The sequence below is a fragment of the Coregonus clupeaformis genome, unplaced genomic scaffold (assembly GCF_020615455.1).
Source record: "Coregonus clupeaformis isolate EN_2021a unplaced genomic scaffold, ASM2061545v1 scaf1606, whole genome shotgun sequence".
In the NCBI taxonomy this organism is placed as follows: Eukaryota; Metazoa; Chordata; class Actinopteri; order Salmoniformes; family Salmonidae; genus Coregonus; species Coregonus clupeaformis.
In genome coordinates, this window is record NW_025535060.1 from 99,186 (window position 1) to 119,323 (window position 20,138).

A 20,138-nucleotide genomic window follows, 5' to 3' on the forward strand; every position below is an offset into this window, starting at 1 on the left:
CCGGTCATCTTCTTCAACATAGACCATACATCCCCCAGCTCAGTACCCCTGCCCATTGTAGAGCAGAACTGTCTCCATGCATTTCCCTTGACAAACTTAATGACCCTAAGTACACAAGCTCTCTTTCTTTGTTCAAAGTTCATGGTACACGAAATTGGGAAATTACCACTTCCAACAGTAGAATCATCCATTCCATTCACACATAGATGCAATAGAGTTAGAAGCCAGCGAGGTCCAGGCAGGAAGTAACCCCTCTAACAACATAAACTCTTGTACCACATCCATCGTTAAGACATATGCTCTTGTTTCCATCATATCTTCCACAGTAGTACCATCAGCATCAGTATGTGTGCTTCCCCATAAACTATTATGTGCATTAAAGTTGCCGCACCATATCTCTCTAGAGCCCATTTCTCCTGATATTTCATCAAACATCGCTACAGACAGTTGTAAAAATTGTGCAACTTAATATTACTACCTGCAATGTATATTACCACCATCACACATTCATATTCATATGGGATAGGTATATTGCGATATACAAGACCTTCTCTTATGAACATAGTACAAATACCACCCTGTCCAGTTGATCTATCGGATCTGATTGAACAATAACCAGGAATAATCAAATCAAGATGTGGTCTAAGCCACATCAGGTTTAATCTCTAAATCAATTATATATTTCTTAAACGCCTGATCGTTAGTACAACACCTCGTTCCTGCCACGCCCTGCTATCTTCCAGCACCTTCACAGTCTTTAATTGATTCCAGCTGAGGCTCATTTACCAATCAAGGCCATGATTGGCTGGACAATCAGCTCTCAACCTTTTTAAAGGTCAGCTGCTCACACATCTCTTCAACGAGGGGAGAGATGGTGGAAGAAGAAGTAGTGTCGTTTGAAGCTGAAAGCGCGTTGAGTACAGTTAGTGAGAAAGATGAGTGGACAATAGTGAAGTCCAAGGATGGAACAGAAAGGGCTAAAATTGTTGTGGAAAATGAGTCTGAAGATCGTTCCTGTCACGTTCATTTAAGGACGGGTCAGACCAAGGCGCAGCGTGAAAGGCATAAATGTTTATTTCACCGATAAACACACGAACAAAACAACGAAATGTGAAGTCCTAAGGCTAAAGACAATACAAGCCTCTAACACGGAACAAGATCCCACAACTAATGATTGTAAACAGGCTGCCTAAGTATGATCCCCAATCAGAGCCAATCAGAGACAACGAGCGATATAGAAATACAACACCTAGACTGAGAACATAGAAAATACAACATAGAACTCCACACCCTGACTCAACATACTAGAGTTTCATACGTCAGGGTGTGACAGTTCCTTGTTGGAGTACATTTTTTGGATAAAGATGTTTATTTGGGAAACCCTTTTGAAGTCAGAGGATGGTGAAGAAGGCATTGGGAAATGTGGATGCAGTCAAAGTAACCAGGAGTGGTATGGTGTTGATATCATAGTAACCAGGAGTGGTATGGTGTTGATATCATAGTAACCAGGAGTGGTATGGTGTTGATATCATAGTAACCAGGAGTGGTATGGTGTTGATATCATAGTAACCAGGAGTGGTATGGTGTTGATATCATAGTAACCAGGAGTGGTATGGTGTTGATATCATAGTAACCAGGATGGTGTTGATATGGTGTGTATCTAAAGAGCAAAATGAATGTGCATTGTGGCTCGCGTAAAATATCGAGCATGAAGTGAACAGCTTTGGTTTTTGGAGCAGGAAACCGGTAAATGGTGTTATTTCTGGCGTCCGTTGGACATTGATAATCAATATCTTAGGCAAAAAATTCCAGGAGTAGTTAATGCACGTCGCTTGACCCGTATGGAGAATGGGAAAAAGGAGCAAAGTTTATCTGTATTATTGATGTTTGATGAGTATTTACCACCCTATGTAAAGTTGGGATATAAGATACGCTGTAAGAGCATTCGTGCAAAACCCGAAGCAATGCAAAAAGTGTAAAACGTTTGGCCATGTGTCAAGTGTTTGCAGATGGAAGGAATATGTTATTGAAGAGTCTGTGAATGTCAAATGTTTCAACTGTGGCGGGGATCATAATTCTGAATACCCTGAGTGTTCTGTTAGGGTGAAAGAGGTTGAGTTGTCAAGGATCAGGGCTGTACAGCAAATCTCCTATGTGGAGGTGGTGAAGAGCATTGAAGGGGCAAGAGGCCTCAGTTCTGAAGAAGATATGGTGGTGGATGCACCACAACCAGTTGCAAATGTTATACTTCAATCAAGTAATCTGGATACACTTATTGTGAAAAAGGTGTATTTTGTAGCATTTATAGCCACAGTTATTAATTGTACTGCACAAGTGTCTAAGAAGCTGGACATCATTATATCTGCAGCCGAGTGGTTATCCCACTGGCTATGTGGTTATCCCACTGGCTATAAGGGGAATGCACCAATTTGCACCAATCCAGTCGCTCTGGATAAGAGCGTCTGCTATAAGACGTAAATGTACATGTAAATGTAAATGAGAAGACTTAAACAGCAGAAGCACTGCAAGGACTATTGTCGCCAGGAAATGACCTACCATCACAGGATCCTTCTGAGCCTGTGTAGGGACCTGATTAAAACACATTTCGTTTTGATTTAGTTTAATTAACATTTCATTACAGATAGTTTGTATGGATTTTAAAAAATATATGTATTTATTTATTTTTTACCCCACATTTTTTTCCTTTTTGGATCCTTATTATCCACATGTAAAGTAGGTGGCGGAATACACATAATTGTTGCGAACACTATTATACCAAAGAAGAAGATCTCTTCAACTACAGTTTCTCTGTGGGACCATGAAAGTCTGTTTGGTTAGAGAGAACACTTTGCATTGACAGCACATGCTTCAGAAGTCTGGGAGTGTTTATATCCCTGTGAGTTGAACACTTCATGACTGAGAGCTGTCCTTCATGACAACAGAACCCACAAAAACATGACTTTTATCACCATCCTCATCTGGACACTTGCCCTCTGCTTTGAGGAAAAAGATTTTGAGCTCAGACATTACAAACATCTCCGTAACCATAGAATTAGGAATTAGAATGTGATGTCAGTAACTGTCAATACCTATATTTAGTAATACCCATATTTTATGTCATCTATTAAATGGTGGTTTATTCATTGTAAGAAAGTCCCCCTCCTTGAATCCACAATTGAGGTTACAGTAAAACCAGTCCACTCCCTCACATCTGGCCCAGTCCAGGGTATTTCAGGCAGTGAAACTGTTCAACTGCTAGACTGGTATCTGTGGGAGTGAAACTGAGATTTACATAGACAGGGTTGGGTGGTTCTGCTTGTCCCAGAATAGAGCAGCACTGTCACCAGATGTTCACTCTGTCCCCAGGGGGTTGGAGGTAGAGAAGACTGTCACTACACTATTGTAGTATATTAAAATTATGTCTTTGTTAACGGTTTTTCATGAAGAAATGGAAGGTTGATTATTGCTATTAAGAGGGAAGGTTTTAGCGTGACGTCACATATGACAAACAGGAAGTGGGTGGGAAGATACGGGGATTGAACAGTAGAGGGAGCTATTCAACTCTTGGAAGGCTATATAAAGGGGGGAGCAACGACGGAGAGTTAGAATGCAGCAAGATTTAATTGGGTCTGGTTCTCCGGACATTGTGTCTGTACTTACGCTGGAACCTCGTGGTTTGAATAAAGGCCTTTGAACACGATCCAGTCTAAGCAGACTCTTTTAATTGATGATAACACCTACGATTGACGTATACTACACTATATAACAGCGTTTCCCAAACTCGGTCCTCTGGACCCCAAGGGGTGCACGTTTTGGTTTTTGCTCTAGCACTACACACCTGATTCAAATAATCAACTAATCATCAAGTTATGATAATTTGAATCAGCTGTGTAGTGTTAGGACAAAAAACTAAATGTGTACCCCTTGAGGACCGAGTATGGGAAACGCTGCTATATCTTGAAGTAGTGCCACTTGTAATTTTTAATTTTAGCTTCAAATCAAAGCCTATAACACACGTGAGAGTCCAAGATATCGATTGACTGTTTGATAGTTCTTATTATACTACTATAAAGTCTGTCAAGTCAAACACGTCTGACACAGACTCAGTATCCTGATGAATGAAGACAGTCAACTACTACCATGGCAGAACCTCTTCTATTATATCATAGTATATTGTGATAGTATTAAATACTGGTCCATTATGATGTTAGAGTGAGTTTTAGACTTGACGGTTTTTAAAGACGCCATTAATCAGCCTTACTGAATACATATTTTTCCAGAATATTGCAAATATACAGTATCTATTGTCCAGTTTATTAATAAAAACAACAATATGCATTCCAAAAAGAAATCTTTATTTTAATCCATTATCACACAATCGAAGCATCAAAGCAAACATGATAGTGAATAAAAGCAGATCACATCAAATCTAAAACTAACAACATTTCAATCTACAGAATGGATTGACACATGAACTCAAGCCAAGCCCCCTGTTAGTCTACACCAGAGTGACCACTATATTGAAGAGCGACTGATTTTTGAAACGAGCAAGTCAAAGCAGAGGAACCAGTATCCTCTCTCCACAGGGGTGTGTGACTGAGGGTCCTCCCAGAACAGTCAGCCCTCCTCAGGGTCTTGGTGACTGGCGTCTGGGATTTCTGCTGGGCTTCACAGGTCACCTCTCCTGCCTTGGTCCACTCCTGGGCAGTGAGAGTCAGTGTGCTGCTCCAGCTGTACAGGCCGTCCTTCTCCAGGACCCCGGGACTGGCCTCCTGCTTCTTGCTGGTCCCGTCCACTTTCCAGCTCATGGTCCAGTCTGAGGGGAAGCCCTTGTTGGCCAGACACGTCAGTGTGGCTGTTGTTGTACTGGACAGCTCCTCACTAGAGGGCGGACGGTGAGGGTGGGGGAACTGTTACCTGGAACAAACAGAACACATCAACTAAGTAACTACATCAAGTACAGTTGCAGTAAGAAATTATATTCAGCAAAGTACACATCAAAAATGAAGTGAATTGAAATGCCTCTAAATATTAATGCAAAAGTTAGATTGGTAAAGATGTGGATAAACACAAACTGTAATATGATAAAGCAGATTAATGAACCGAACAAGTATTAAATAAGTAGAGTTACAAGTCATACAGCGTCAGTTATACATGTCATACAGATATTGTTTAGGAATGGATCTGATCAGAATAGCCTTGCCATATTCATAGTATTTGCAGAATTTGAGCATAGATTAGTTTTAATCACATATCAACCATGTTAGTTCATGAAGTTGGTTACAAACATAACTGAGACCCTTTGTCTTCACACTAACAGTGAAGGCTACCATGAACTTAATGCATCAATAATGACTACTATATCCAATGCTATTAAATAGTCATCATACCAGAATTAAGAGTTATATTCTGCAATCATACAAATCAGACATACAAATAAACCAGCAATTTAACATTTTGATTTTTAAAAATGTTATTTGAAAGAAGGCTCAGTAAAAAGCAATTAAAACATTTAGAAAATCTAAAATCACAATATTCTCATAGAGACAGAGTGTAAGAATAACATACTTAATAAGTGTAATCAGAAAGAAATATCAAGTGAGCTTGTTACTTACTTCCAACATCTAGTCTGGTGCCGCTACCGAAAGTGACTCACAGTGATACAATTGTCACGATCGTCTAAAACAGGAGACCAAGGCGCAGCGTTGCGAGTGAACATGATGACTTTATTTAATAAAGCAACCACGAAAAACAACAAATGACGATAGTGAAGTCCTCTGTAACACTGACAGAAACATGGAACAAAAACCCACAAATACAATGTGAAAACACACAGTTTAAATATGGCTCCCAATCAGAGATAACGAGCCGACAGCTGACACTCGTTACCTCCGATTGGGAGTCATATGACTAATAAAGAACAATTAACCCCAAACATAGAAATGAACAACCAGAAATCCCCAACATAGAAATACACCCAAACAATGAAAATGAACAACCCTGGCTCAAATATCAACGTCCATGGAGCCAGAGTGTCACAACAATTCCTATTACTGCTGGTACAAAAACCTCCTGAACATTGGCCAAGCTGAAATTCTTTGTACTGTGGTTTAAATAATTGACTCCAATATGTTATGAATACTTGCCAAAGATGATTTTATCTTGTTCATTTGAAATGAAGTATTTTTTGTTTTGTTTTGCCCCCAAAATTGCAAAACCTGTTTATTGAACATTTCCTACAAGGTACAGTATGTTTATTCATACACCTAATCAAATGTAGGCTAATCACTCTTATCGTTTAAAGGCAGGTCAAATTTAAGTAGATGTAATGACATTACTAATTAAAATTGGCCATATTATGTGTAGGTTTTGTATTATTCCCCCAAAATCATGTAAAAAAATCGTTAAAAAATCCTCAATATCGAGGCTAGATTTATAGAGATATTGAAACATAACATCAAAAGCTGAATAAAAACAGTTAATTTTGTTGTTTACTTCGCTCAACATCAAGTTTGGTGCCATACCAAAAAGTCCACCACAGTGATACAATCCCTATTACTGCTGGTACAAAACCTCTCTGTGTTGTGATGCTGCAGCTGTTTGACAGTAAAGATCACTCATACAGAATCACATTCAACACAAATACACTTTAACATCTTCCAGGTAGAACAAACACTTCAAATAAGCTGTTTCTAGATAATGCAAATATGAATTGCATCTTAAATCCAGATATTAGTATTTTTTCTTCCTTCTTCTGTGTATCAGATGTTCTCCCAGTCTGTAGGTACAGTCCAACATTAGATCCAGTGTTGCTAGTATTCCTCCATATTGTCCATATGAAAGACAACAGCAGCAGCAGTAGTGATAGTGATCCATGTTGTATATTCCTTTATTAAAGATGTTGATCTCAGATTTAACAGTTGTGGTGAAGTCACAGAGGACAGACAACACTACCAGAGAAATCCTACGGGGGCTTTAGCTTAGAAGTTGTTCCTAAATGATTAGAGAACTTACGTAAGAGACCCATGAGTGAACAGACAGTTCATTATGTCCCTGATCATCATCAGAATAAAAATAAATGATGGTGTGACATAAAAGTTGCCATATATTAGTTATTTGAGTAAACATTTGATGTTTGATATTATTAAAGGGAAGGCAGGTAGCTAGCGGTTAGGAGCGTTGGCCTAGTAGCCAAACTGGTTGTAGTTCAAATCCCCAGGCCGACACTGTGAAACATCTGTCGATGCCTTTAGCAAGGCACTTAACCCTAATTGCTCCAGGGTCTCTGTTTATAATGAAAGATGCTGTATGTGACCCCACTCTCCGAGGATGTCTCAGGTGGAGTTGGGATATCCCCCAATTTTTTTCTAATTCCCGATAATACACGCGTGAAATAGGACAAATATGCGTACCCACCTTTACTATTATTAGTAAAAACAAACTCATGCAGGACAAAATATATTGTACTGATGGGAGCCTACTTGGAAACTGAAATAGATTTGAAACACTCATTTGCATAACCATCTGCTCCACTGCTCTGGTAGTGTTTATATCCCTGTGAGTTTAACACCTCATGACTGAGAGCTGTCCTTCATGACAACAGAACCCACAACAACCCATGTATTTTATCATCATCCTCATCTGGACACTTTCAGAATTTACTGTTGAAATTAATTAAATCTACACCATGGAAATGTATATCAATGATTTCTTTCAGAACTATTGATTACTATATGTAACAATTTATTCATATAATATTTGTAATTCTATTTTTCAGAATCCAGAGGACAGGTCACTGTGACTCAGACTCCTGCAGTGATAGCTGTTCTCCCAGAACAGACCGTCATTATTGACTGTAAAACCAGCAGTGCTTAGTAGCCACCTACCTAGCCTGGTACCAACAGAAACCTGGAGGAGCTCATAACTCCTTATTTACACGGCTACAACACTTCAGTAAGAACAGAGCCGTGCAAGAAAACCTCCCTCAGTCAGACTGCACAGTGACTGTACTACTACAGCTGGGACCACTGGTGCTGAGGGGAAGAGACAGTGACGAACACTGATCAGCGAGAAACCTTGAATAAGGATAGAAAGCATAATTCATATCACATGTTCTCCATCATCATCATCATCATCATCATCATCATGGTTGTAACTCGTTATATTTGTCATGACCTTAAAGATCATCTAAAAGTTATTTGTGGGTTTTGAAAACACAATACCTCTCCATATGCAAAGTAAGAAGTAAAACAAAAGGTTTTATGACCTCAACATTACTTCAGCGTTACTTCAACGTTACAATCACTTCAGCCCCCCAGACCAAGTCCCCAAATGGACCTCAACCAAATGTCTGATTGAAATGGATTGTTGTTGTGGGACGACCCTGCAGGTGTACTGTCCTCTTCCCGCGTGCGTTGCTCAGGGGTCAGAGTGCTGCTGAGAAGTAGCCGCTCAGCAGGCAGGCCGGTGTGATCAGCCCAGAGAACTGCTCGAGGACAGGATGGAGCAGAGACACCGTAGGCTTGACAGAGGGACTAGCTGGAGGAGAGAGGGAGAGTGGCGGGTCAGCTACACAACCCTATATTAGGAGAGGAGAGGAGAGGAGAGGAGAGGAGAGGAGAGGAGAGGAGAGGAGAGGAGGAGAGAGGAGAGGAGAGGAGAGGAGAGAGAGAGAGGCGGGTCAGCTACTACAACTCTATTTAGGAGAGGAGAGAGAGGAGAGAGAGGAGAGAGGAGGAGAGGAGAGGAGAGGGAGAGGAGAGAAAGGAGAGGGAGAGGAGAGGAGAGGAAAGAATCACAACTACAACTCTATATTAGAGAGAGGAGACAGAGACGAGGCAAGACGAGGCTACTACTACTACACAACAACAACAACAACAACTACAATTTTATTGATCAATAGATTTTGTGTAGAGTTAGGATTCCCTCCTTCCTGTCATCAATCCTTTTCCCTACATGCTCTAGATAGCCGTCCCTTTGGGATCGGGTTGATTCGGGAGGTCAGAGCTCCACTTGGATGGGGGCCGGGAGGTCATGAGGAGACTATTCAGCTATCTTATTGACTCTCCTGCGTGTCCGGTGGTGCTGGGGGCTTCCCTGGTGGATTCCAAATCCCTCTGTTTCGTGGCAACAGAGGGCTCTTAAGAGTGGTCTGCCCAGTGTGCAGGGCGATGTTTGGGGCGTTTCTGTGAGCGACCTCGGTGGAAGTCCAAGCGAAGTGCCCGTCTGCCCAGATTCCCCAGTGTGAGGATTTAGCACTTGTGTTTAGTAAGGATAGGCGCGCGTTGCCACCCACATAACAGGGTTGTGCGATGGACCTCCAGGTGGGAGCTGCGTTCGCTGGAGCCATGTGTATCTGCCTTTGTCTCAAGAAGAAAAGCGCCTCCGGACAGGATCACATCCGGCCCTCCACCGCCCCCGCGTCCCTCGAGTTTCTTTTTTGTGATGAAAGATGGTTTGCGCCCGTGTATTGATTACCGCAGTCTCAGTGAGGTTACTGTGAAATACAGTTATCCCACTTCCTCTGATTGCGGCTTCTGGCGGAGTCTTTACGTGGGGCAGTTCTTCACAAAGTGGACCTCGGGGCCGCATACAGCTTAGTGCGTGTGGGAGGGGCGTGGAGGGCAGCATTTAGTACCACCTCGGGTCATTACGGTATCTGCGTCATGCCATGCGGTTAGTGAATGCTCCTTCAGTCTTCCAATCCTTCGTAGATGAGATCTTCCGGGATATGCAGGGGCAAGGAGTGATCGTGTGCATTGGCTGACATTCTGGTGTATTCTTCTACGCCGACATGTAGGCCTGGTCCGAGTGTTGAGGAGTTTGTTGGAGCATGACCTGTCAAGGCTGAAGTGTCTGTTTTTCCAGGAGTCTGTCTCCTTTTTGGGTTATCAGTTGTCTCGTCGGGGTAAAATGGAGGTTGACGTGTGGCCGGCGTGCGTAGTGTGGCACACTCAACCACTCTGTGAAAGGTTGCAGCAGTTCTTAGGCTTTGCGATACAGGAGTTTATCCCGGGGGTTTTGGGCGGTGGCAGCTCCCATGACGTCTCTTCTAAAGGGAGGTGCGGTCTGCGCTTGCACGGTGGTCTGCCGAGGCTGACAGGGCTTTGGGAGACTGGGACCTGTTCACCTGGCGCCGGTGCCTGTGCGCATCGGATCCCGGCTACCATTCCGGGTCGAGAGTAGACGCGTCTGAAGCTGGTATAGGGGCGTGCTCCGGAACGATCTGGCTTACCGCCCTTGGCTCCGCCCCTGTGCTTTTTACTCTAAAAGCTCAGTCCGGCGGGGCCGGGGTATAACGTGGGGGGACAGGGAGCTGCTGGCCGTGGTCCAGCCTGGTGTGGAGGCATTGGCTGAGCCCTTTCCTCATTCTGACTGACCACCAAACCTACACTGGAGTACATCCGGGCAGCATAGGAGACTGAACCCTCGCCAGGCTTACATTTTACATTTTTAATTTTATCATTTAGCAGGCGGCTCTTATCCAGGGTACTTTCGAGCTCAATTAGGGTTAAGTGCCTTGCTCAAGGCACATTTGCGTCATTTTAGCAGCCGCTCTAGTGGCACTCACAAATTGATACATTCACCCCTATAGCCAGTGGGATATCTGCACTTACATTATTATTTTTTTGGGGTAGAAGGATTGCCTTCTCCTCTCCCAGGTATTCCTTAAAGAGGTGGGGTTTCAAATGTCTCCAGAAGGTGGTGAGCGACTCCGCTGTTGTGTGTGAGGGGGATGGTTGGGTGGAGCATGTTTCTGGCCCTTCGTTTTTAAATACGTACATCCCTGGGTCCCAGCAGTAGGCAGATGCCCTGCCTCCCGGCGGTCATGACAGAGGAGAGGCCCGGTGGTGCGCCCACGCCCATACTCCCGTTCGTCTTGCCTGGTGGCACCGGTGGTGGGGAGTCGATTCGAAATCGGCTTCCGGGCGTTGCGTGCACGATCTGCCTAGCCCTCCAAGTGCCTGTGGGTGGAGTCCGTTCCGCTCGAGGTTGAGATCGAAACATATATTGGGCTCAAAGCGTCACCCTCCTCTGGACATCCAGGGATTGGCGGCCGGTGCATGCCTTAGCACTAAGTACCGGTGGCCAACGTTGCAGGGATGTGAGGAGGTTATATTTCCTCCCCTGCTCGGTGTGTGCCCAGTATAGGCACACCCACCTGCCCCGGGGTAAGCAACCCTGCCGTTCCACCTCACCCTCGGTGAGATCCCCCCTCCCAGGGAATCCCCACCATCCCAGTCGTTGTGGAACCGTTCTCGAAGGCCTGTCGTCTCCTTCCCCATGCCGGGTCTCCCCTGCCCTACAGACACGCCTGAGCTCTATTTCGCTCACGTCTTCCGGCGTTGCAGGGTTTCCCGAGGATATAGTGTCTGATTGAGGCCCCCAGTTTACCTCTCGGGGGTCTGGAGAGCGTTCATGGGTGCCCGGGGGTCTCGGTGAGGCTTACCTCGGGGTGCCACTCGGAAGTCAATGGGCAGGTTGACAGGTAAACCAGAATGTGGGTGGTTTCTGGGGTCGTATTGCTCCAGGCGGCCGGAGGGTGGGCGAGTATGTTCCCTGAGCCGGATGGCCCAAACGCCACTCCTCCACCAGACTCCCCTCCCCTTTCCAGTGTGTATTAGGGTACAGCCGGTCTGGCACCTTGGCATCAGCCATCGAGGGGCCCCTGCGGTGGATGAGTGGGTGCCGGTGCTCGGAGGAGCGTGGAACGCTGCTCACTACATCTGCTGGCCGGGCCATCTGTCGACACAGCGCCGATCTCCACCGCAGTGCTGGAGCGGTGTACCCTTGCACGGGAGATCGAAGTCTGGCTCTCGGCCAGAAACCTGCCCCTCCGCCTGCCCCTGCCGGGAAGCTGGGTCGGCGGTTTGTGGGGGCTTTTAAAGTCCTGAGGAGGTTGAGCGAGGTGTGTCGCAGATTACAGCTTCCTTGTGATTATAAGAATATTAACCCCTCGTTTCCATGTGTCTCTCCTCGGGCGGTGGTAGCTTGTCCCCGGGACGGACCTTGGCAGAGACTCCCCCGGCCCGTTGGACATCAAGGGGCTCCGCGCAACATCCTGTCAGTCCATCCTGGATTCCGAGACACCGGATGGGGGTCTTATATCTCGTGGAGTGGGAGGAGTCGCGGTCCGGAGGAGCGGTGCTGGAGTGCCGAGAGGATAATATCTTAGAGCCGTCCCTTCTGGTAGTTCCATCGTGGTCTCACGAGCCCCTGCTCCTTTCGCCGTCCTCCTGGTGCGTCCCCCGAGGCAGGGGAGTCGGCCCACGGCTGGAGCCGCGACGCGGGGAAGTGCTGTCACGGTTTCTGCCGGGGCTGCTCTTCTGCCTTGTTCGGGCGGGCTTCGGCGGTCGTTCGGTCCCTCGGAGTGCTAGCTGCCACCGTTGGGTTGTTTACTGTGTATTGATTGGTTTGGTCTGTTTTGGGTAACCTGTTTCTCATTTTGTCTTGATTATGTGTCCTTTATTTTGTTTCTGTCTCGTGGTTGTGTGTAGTTGTTCCGTGTCACAGGTGTTGCCAGTCTGTTTGTGCTCTATTCTCGTTGAGAGTCCGCACTGTTGTGCGTATGTTGTATTTTTTCGCTGAGTGCGTTATTTTTCTTGTGCCTCCGGCTCTGTTTGTAGCCGTTCATTCTGTGGACTTTATTAAAGTATTTTGGACCTGCATCTGCATCCTGCATTTGATTTCCCACACCACACCTACGCCCGTTGTGACACACAGATAGATCACTGTCACGCTCTGGCTCCGGGACTTTGTATGTTGAGCCAGGGTGTGTTCGTTTCGTTGTGTTCTGTTTGGTTGGGTTTGTTCTGTGGTTTGTATTTCTTTGTTTGGATGAGTGACTCCCAATCAAGTAGTGTGTCAGCTGTTTGGCTCGTTATCTCTGATTGAGAGCCATATTTAAACTGTCTGTATTCACTCTTTGTGGTTGTGGGTTTTTGTTCCTTGCCTCAGTCATTGTCTGAGGGCGTTACGTATCGTTTTGTTTTGTATTCGGTGTGCGCTTTCTATTAAAGTATTTCGCTCACCTAGCTGCTCTTGCCTTATCCTCTCTAGCCGATCGTGACAGAACCCACATTAACGGACCAACGCAGCGTGTTTCGAGAGCCTCGCGGCAGATCGCGTGCAGCCTCGACTGGATCAACTTCGCGTGGCGAGGGAGAGAGGATGGGCGTGGGAGGAGAAGATTGCGAGTTTGGCAAGAGGGAGAGAGGCCTTGGCCACGGGAGAGAGAGCCCCAGGAAGTTTTTAGGGGGGCTCACGGCGTCGGGGCAGCAGTACCGGGTTAGAGCGGTGCAAAGCGTTGGCAGAGAAGGCCGCCAGGTTGGGGGGCCACTGGGCAGAGGAGAGGGAAAGTGTGGAGGCCGCGAGGTACTGGGGTGTGTTACCGTCGGTCCGGCCCGTTCCTGATCCCTGCGTGGGGCCAGTGGGTGTGTGTCCAGCACGGTCCGGCCTGTTTATCCATTCCCACCAAGGCAGTGGCTTGCGCGTCGCAGCCCCCCGGCCTTTCCTGCCATTTCCCACCAAGTCAGTGGTGCGCGTCGTCAGCCCAGCCCGGCCTGTTTGCCATTCCCACCAAGTCAGTGGTGTGCGTCACACCCACCGGCCTGCTTCCTACCATTCCCAATCAGTGGTGTGCGTCGCAGCCCAGCCCGGCCTGTCCTGCTCCACGCACCAAGCCTACGGGGTGCGTCGCCAGATCCAGCCCGGCCTGTCCCTGCTCCACGCACAAAGCCCTACGGTGTGCGTCGCCAGCCCACCCGGCCTGTCCCTGCTCCACGCGCCGAAGCCTACGGTGTGCGTCGCCAGACCAGCCCGGCCTGTTCCCGATCGCGCACAAAGCCTACGGTGTCGCGTCGCCAGCCCGACCCGGCCTGTTCTGCCACTCGCTCCAACCAGGGTGCGAGTCGCCAGCTGGTCCAACCACGTTCCTGCTACTCGCGCCAAGCCAGGGTGCGAGTGCGTCAGCTCCCTGGTCCAGCCCGTTCCTGCTACTGGGCGCCAAACCAGGGATGGGAGTGGTCATGGTCCAGCCCGTTCCTGCCTACTGGCCAAGCCAGAAGTGTCGTCGTCCGGTGAGGCCCGTTCCTGTTCCGCGCACCAAGCCAAGGGCGCGTGTCGTCAGTCGGCTCCCCAGCGGGGTGGACAGGACCAGGTACTTGGTGGTGGGGATCAAGGCGACCAAACCACCGCCGAGGAGGTATGCCCACCCAGCCTCCTTGTTTGGCCCTTATTGGCGGGGTGAGTCCCGCGCCTTTGGGGGAGTACTGTCGCTTCGCTCTGGCTCCGGGACTTTGTATGTTGAGCCGGGGTGTGTTCGTTTCGTTGTGTTCTGTTTGGTTGGGTTGTTCTGTTGGTTGTATTTCTTTGTTTGGTGAGTGACTCCCAATCAGAGGTAAGTGTCAGCTGTTTGGCTCGTTATCTCTCTGATTGGGAACCATCTTAAACTGTCTGTGTTCTACCTTTGTGGTTGTGGGTTTTTGTTCCTTGTCAGTCATTGTCTGGGGCGTTACGTATCGTTTATTGTTTTGTATTCGTGTGTGCACTTTACTGTTAGTGTGTTCGACTCAACACGCCTGGCTTGTCCTCTTGCTGATCCAACGATCTGACAATCACTCGCAGTACCACCCTGAATACCGAAGTATTCGTATAATATAATAGGCTCTGATAGTACTGAAATACTAGTATAATCAAATCAAATTTATACAGCACATTTCAACATGGAATACAAGAAAAAGTGCTTTAGGAAGAAACTAATTAAAAACAATGAAAATAATTGCTGAAATATTTATACTCAACAAACATAAGATAAAAACCAAAGAATGACAAAAACTGAACAACCTAAAAAGAACCTAAGGAAAGCAAAGGTAAAATATGTGTTTTAAATCTCTTTTAAATATTTCCACAGTTTTCGACCCCCTCAGGTTCTCTGGCAGGCTATTCCAAGGCCCGTGGGCATAATAACTAAAGGCTGCCTCTCCATGCCTCTTGGTCTAGGCTTTGGGATAGATAAGGCCAGTGCCAGAGGACCTGGACCTACTAGGAACATTACTTAAAAGCAGTCTGGCATGTATTAGGGGTGCACAATCGTGGATTGATTTAAAAACCAATCTTCAAATTAATTCTAAAACTCACAGGCAGCCAGTGCAGAGATCTTTAAAGCGCTGTAATGTGTACTCTACTCTGGTCTTTGTCAGTACCCGTGCTGCAGCATTCTGTATGTTTTGCAGTTGACCAATGGCTTTCATGGGTAGACCAACAGGAGAGCATCACAGCAGTCAACCGCTTGTAATGAAAGCATTGATGAGTCTCTCTGTATCAGCCTGAGAGGGAAAGCGACGCATCTTGGAAATGTTCCTCAGGTTGTAAAAAGCTATTTTGGTCACATTCTAATGTGTGATTCGAAATTTTGTTCTGAATCTAAAATAACACCTAGGTTTTTTTACCTGGTGTTTTATCTTTATTGCCCGTGTGTCACGGTTTTCTGCGAAGCTGCTCCTTCTCCTTGTTCGGGCAGGCTCCGGTGTCGTCCGGAGTACTAGCTGCCACCGTTCGTTGTTTCTGTGTTTGTTTGGTTTGGTCTGTTTTGGTACTCCTGTTTCTCATTTTGTCTTGATTATGTGTCCTCTAAGTTTCTCGTTGTTTCTGTCTTGTGGTTGTGTGTAGTTGTTCCTTGTCTGCAGGTGTTTCCAGTCAGTTTTGTGCTCTATTTCTGTTTTAGATAGAGAGTCCGCACTTGTTGTGCGTGTTTTGCATTTATACGCTGTGTGCGTTATTTTTCTCGTGCCTCCGGCTCTGTTTGTAGCCGTTCATTCTGTGGACTTTAGTAAAGTATTTTTGGACTAGCATCTGCGTTCTGCATCTGATTCCTACACTACACCTACGCCCGCTCTGACACCGTGAATTAAAATGTTTGGCTAGATTCTCTCTCTGTGCTTTGGGTCCAACAATAAGTACCTCTGTCTTGTCTTGATTTAGCTGGAGGAAGTTATTTTTTAATAAATAAAAAATAACACACATTTTACCTTTATTTAACTAGGCAAGTCAGTTGAACAAACTCTTCACAATGCACAGCCTAACAGGCCAAACCCAGACGACGCTGGGCGGTGTGCGCTGATTCCTTGGGACTCCCAATCACGGCCGGTTGTGATCAGGCTGGAATCGAACAAGGATCTGTAGTGACGCCTCAGTAGCACAGAATGCAGTGCCAGGACCACTGCACCACTTCGAGAGCCCAAGTTGTGAGCCATCCAAGTATTTAAATAACTAATACAGTCTAATAATTTATCCATGAAGTTGAAATCCTCTGGTGACACAGAAGTGTAAAGTTGAGTATCGTCTGCGCAGCAGTGAAAATCAATGCTGTGCTTTCTGATAACGGTTCCATGTGGTAACATATGTAAACTGAACAATGTCGGACCAAAATCCAGCCTTGTGGATGCCAACTGGATTTGTATTTTTTATCTGTTCACAGTGTCAAACTCTCGGCGGTTAAATAGGTCCTAAACCAATTTAGAATTGGACCGGAGAGGCCAACCCACCTCTCCATCTGGCAAGGACATCATAGTCAACATAAATGGGACTGATAGTACTGGAAATTACTAGTATATTTCAATAGGGACTGATGGTAATAAAAAGTACTAGTATAATACAATAGGGACTGATGGTAATAAGTCTGTATTATACAATAGAGTATAATAATAAACTCCTTATTTACTATGCTCAAAAAAACACTTCAGTCTGGGACTCCATCTCGATTCAGTGGTAGTGGATCTGGGGTGACTTCACTCTGAATCAGTGGAGTCCAGGCTGAAGATACAGGAGATTACTGCTGTCAGTTTCCACTATCCAAATAGTAAATATGTGTTCACACAGTGATACAGAACCATACAAAAACCTCCCTCAGTCCAGGCTTGCACAGTGACTGTGCTGCCACAGCTGGGACCTACCCCTGCAGGTGCTGAGGGGAGGGTAGATGATCCAGTCAATGACACATCATCCAATCTGACTAGAGATGGTGTGCAATGATCAAAACCCCTAAAGATGAACTGTGTTTTGAATACGCTATAATTTAATCAACATGATTCAACACACACAATATCACCACTTAAACATTACCCACACATCCTCCCTCACACCACTGTAGTAGTTCCAGAAGCACCAGGTGAAGCAGGTTACTGGAGGCGTATGATCTGTGGAATCTCCCTTTAGAGCACAGCCAATCAGCAGCATCACATATTCAACACATTAGACTGCAGTCACTAATCCTGAACACTGAGGGAGACAGAAAGCAGATACCTATCTGCTCTCTAATAAAACAGTAATAACGTTATGCTCCATTTGTAGGTGTCTAAAGTCATTCATATCAGTCCCCATTCACACTTTATACTCAGAAACAATATCAGTGATTACACTAGCTATCATGTTTCTACATCACATCAGTCTCTGTCCAGGAAGACTACTTACATGCCAGGACACGTTGCTGAAACATGGTGGATGGGGAGAAGACCAGAAGATTATTTGCATGTCTGGTGATGCTCTGGATAGACAGCACATGCTTCATGTGGTCTTGGAGTGTTTATAGCCCTGTGAGTTTAACACTTCCTTTGACTGAGAGCTGTCCTTCCAGACAACAAACCCACAACAACCACTGACCTTTATCCACCATATTCATCTGGATATTTGCCCTCTGTCTCCAAGGTAATATATTTTACGAAAATAACCCGGACTATTGCAATATTACGCTATTATAACCTCATTACAGTTTAATTTCATATGCTATATGGGAAAAACATATTACAATTGAATTGCTATTTCTACATACCATCTCTGTTTCCAGAATCCACAGGCAAGTCACTGTAACTCAGACCCCTACAGTGAAAGTCTGTTCTCTCAGGACAGACAATTCTCCCTGAACTGTAAAACCAGCAGTGATATGAATAATGCAGTCTGAACCTCTACTCCCCGTCCCTAGCCTGGTACCAACAGAAACCTGGAGGAACTCCTACAAACTCCTTATATACTTAGCTAAAACACTTCAGTCTGGGACTCCATCTAGATTCAGTGTGTGTGGAGCTCATAGTGACTTCACTCTGACCATCCAGTGGAGTCCAGATGAAAGATGCAGAGACCACTACTGTCAGAGTGGGCACTACATCAGCAGTGTCCGGGTGTTTCACACAGTGATACAGACCCCGTGCAAAAACCTCCCCCTCAGTCAGACTGCACACAGTGACTGTACGTGCTACAGCTGGGACCTACTGCAGGTGCTGAGGGGAGGAGATGATCCAGTACAATGACACAGTGTGTAGGTGAGCTGAACAACAATAGAGTCAAACTAGAGCTCTGTCTAGAAGGCCTTAGATCGTAACTGATCACGAAATGTTTCTCCTGACCATTAACTACATGTTGACTCTGTTGAGTAACTCAAGGAAAACCATCATTCCAATCTGAATAGAGATGATGTGCAATCAGTAAAACCCCTAAGATGACTGTGTTTTGAATAGCTAGAATTTAGCTAGCATGATTCAAACACATACAATATAGACCACAAACCATTACCCATACGTCCTCCCTCACACCACTGTGGTAGTTTCAGAGAGCAGCAGGCCAAGCAAGAGACTGGAGACGTCAAGATCTGAAGATCTCCCCTTTGGAGCTGTCATTCAGTGGCATGACGCGGTCCACTCACAGACTGCAGTTACTGGCCCTGAGCCACTGGAACAAAAACAAACTGCCTGGTCTAATAACACATTAGTAACAATATGCTCCATTTGTAGATTACCTATAATCATTATATCAGTCCCATTCATCACTTATATCCAGAAACGATATCAGTGATTACATAGCTCTCGTGAATCTACATCACTCCACACAATATTTATGTAATACGTCGCGATTTCCAGGAAGACTATTCAACAAAAGACTGATTGGAACTTTCCAGAACCTTCCCAGCATTTGATTGATCCCAGATGAGGCTTTCGTTAACCAATCAAGGCCATTGGCTGACAATCCAGCCTCAACCTTTAAAATGCTTCTGTTCACACAGATCGCCTTCAACTCCCAGTTTTTTGAGCGAGTGTGGAGGAAGGGGAGTTGACAGTCTGTCGGATGGGAAGATGGAGGACAAGAGAAAAAAGAAAGAAAGGGAAACATATTCTGAATAAATATATAGTGAGGATTATAATAATATAATAATAATATAATATGCCATTTACTTGCAGGCGCTTTTATCAGCGACTTACAGTCATGTGTGCGTACATTTTTAGTCTCCGAACCCGCTACCCTGGCGATTACAAGCGCACGGCGTTACAAGCGCCGTGCTCTACGAATTGAGCTATCTTCTGGAAGATCCCCGGTGAAGATTGAAGATGATGGACTAGAAAAAAAGGATGGACATGGAATATGTTAAAGAGTAAATATGCAATGGATTGATCACACAGAACTTTTGGAAGAGCTTGAGGAAGCAATATACTCAGTCCCCATTCGACTTCATCAGAAATGATGCAGTGATTACATAGATATCATGTTTCTGTCGTCACATCACACAACATTTACTAATAAAGTCTGACTGTCCTAGAATAATATTTACATATAAGACACTTTGTATGTGGTAGCACTTGCTTCAGTGGTCTGGGAGTATTTATATCCCTGTGGGTTAAACTCTCCATGACTGAGAGCTGTCCTTACATTTACATTTTACATTTTAGTCATTTGCAGAGCTTTCTTATCCAGAGCGACTTACAGTTAGTGAATACATATTTTTTTTTTTTTTATCACTGGCCCCCGTGGATCCAACCCCCAGGCCTGGCGTTGCAAACTGCGCTCATGTCTCCTACCAACTGAGCTACATCCCTGCCGGCCATTTCCCTCCCCTACCCTGGGCCGGCGCTCGAGCCCCGGTGTGTCGCCGCCCATGGGTCTCCCGGTCACGGCCCGGCTGCGGCAGAGCCTGGAGTCGAACCAGGATCTCTGAGTGGACCGGTTAGCGCCGCGTGTGCAGTGCCTTGCAACCACTGCGCCACTCTCAGGAGACTGTAAACAACAGAACATCAACAGAACCAACAACATCCATCACTTTTATCGCCCATCTTCATCTGGACACTTGCTTTTTCTCTTTTTCCCAGGTTAACAGT

At 45.7% G+C, this 20,138-nt stretch overlaps 1 gene segment (V, D, J or C); it reads right to left on the reverse strand.

Annotated features, from left to right (window-relative positions):
- Window positions 1-813: 813 nt before the first annotated feature.
- On the reverse strand, window positions 814-11,285 carry LOC121580043. The segment is given in 3 exon segments: window positions 814-902; window positions 4,598-4,910; window positions 11,199-11,285. Coding segments are annotated over 3 exon segments (489 nt in total).
- Window positions 11,286-20,138: the final 8,853 nt, after the last annotated feature.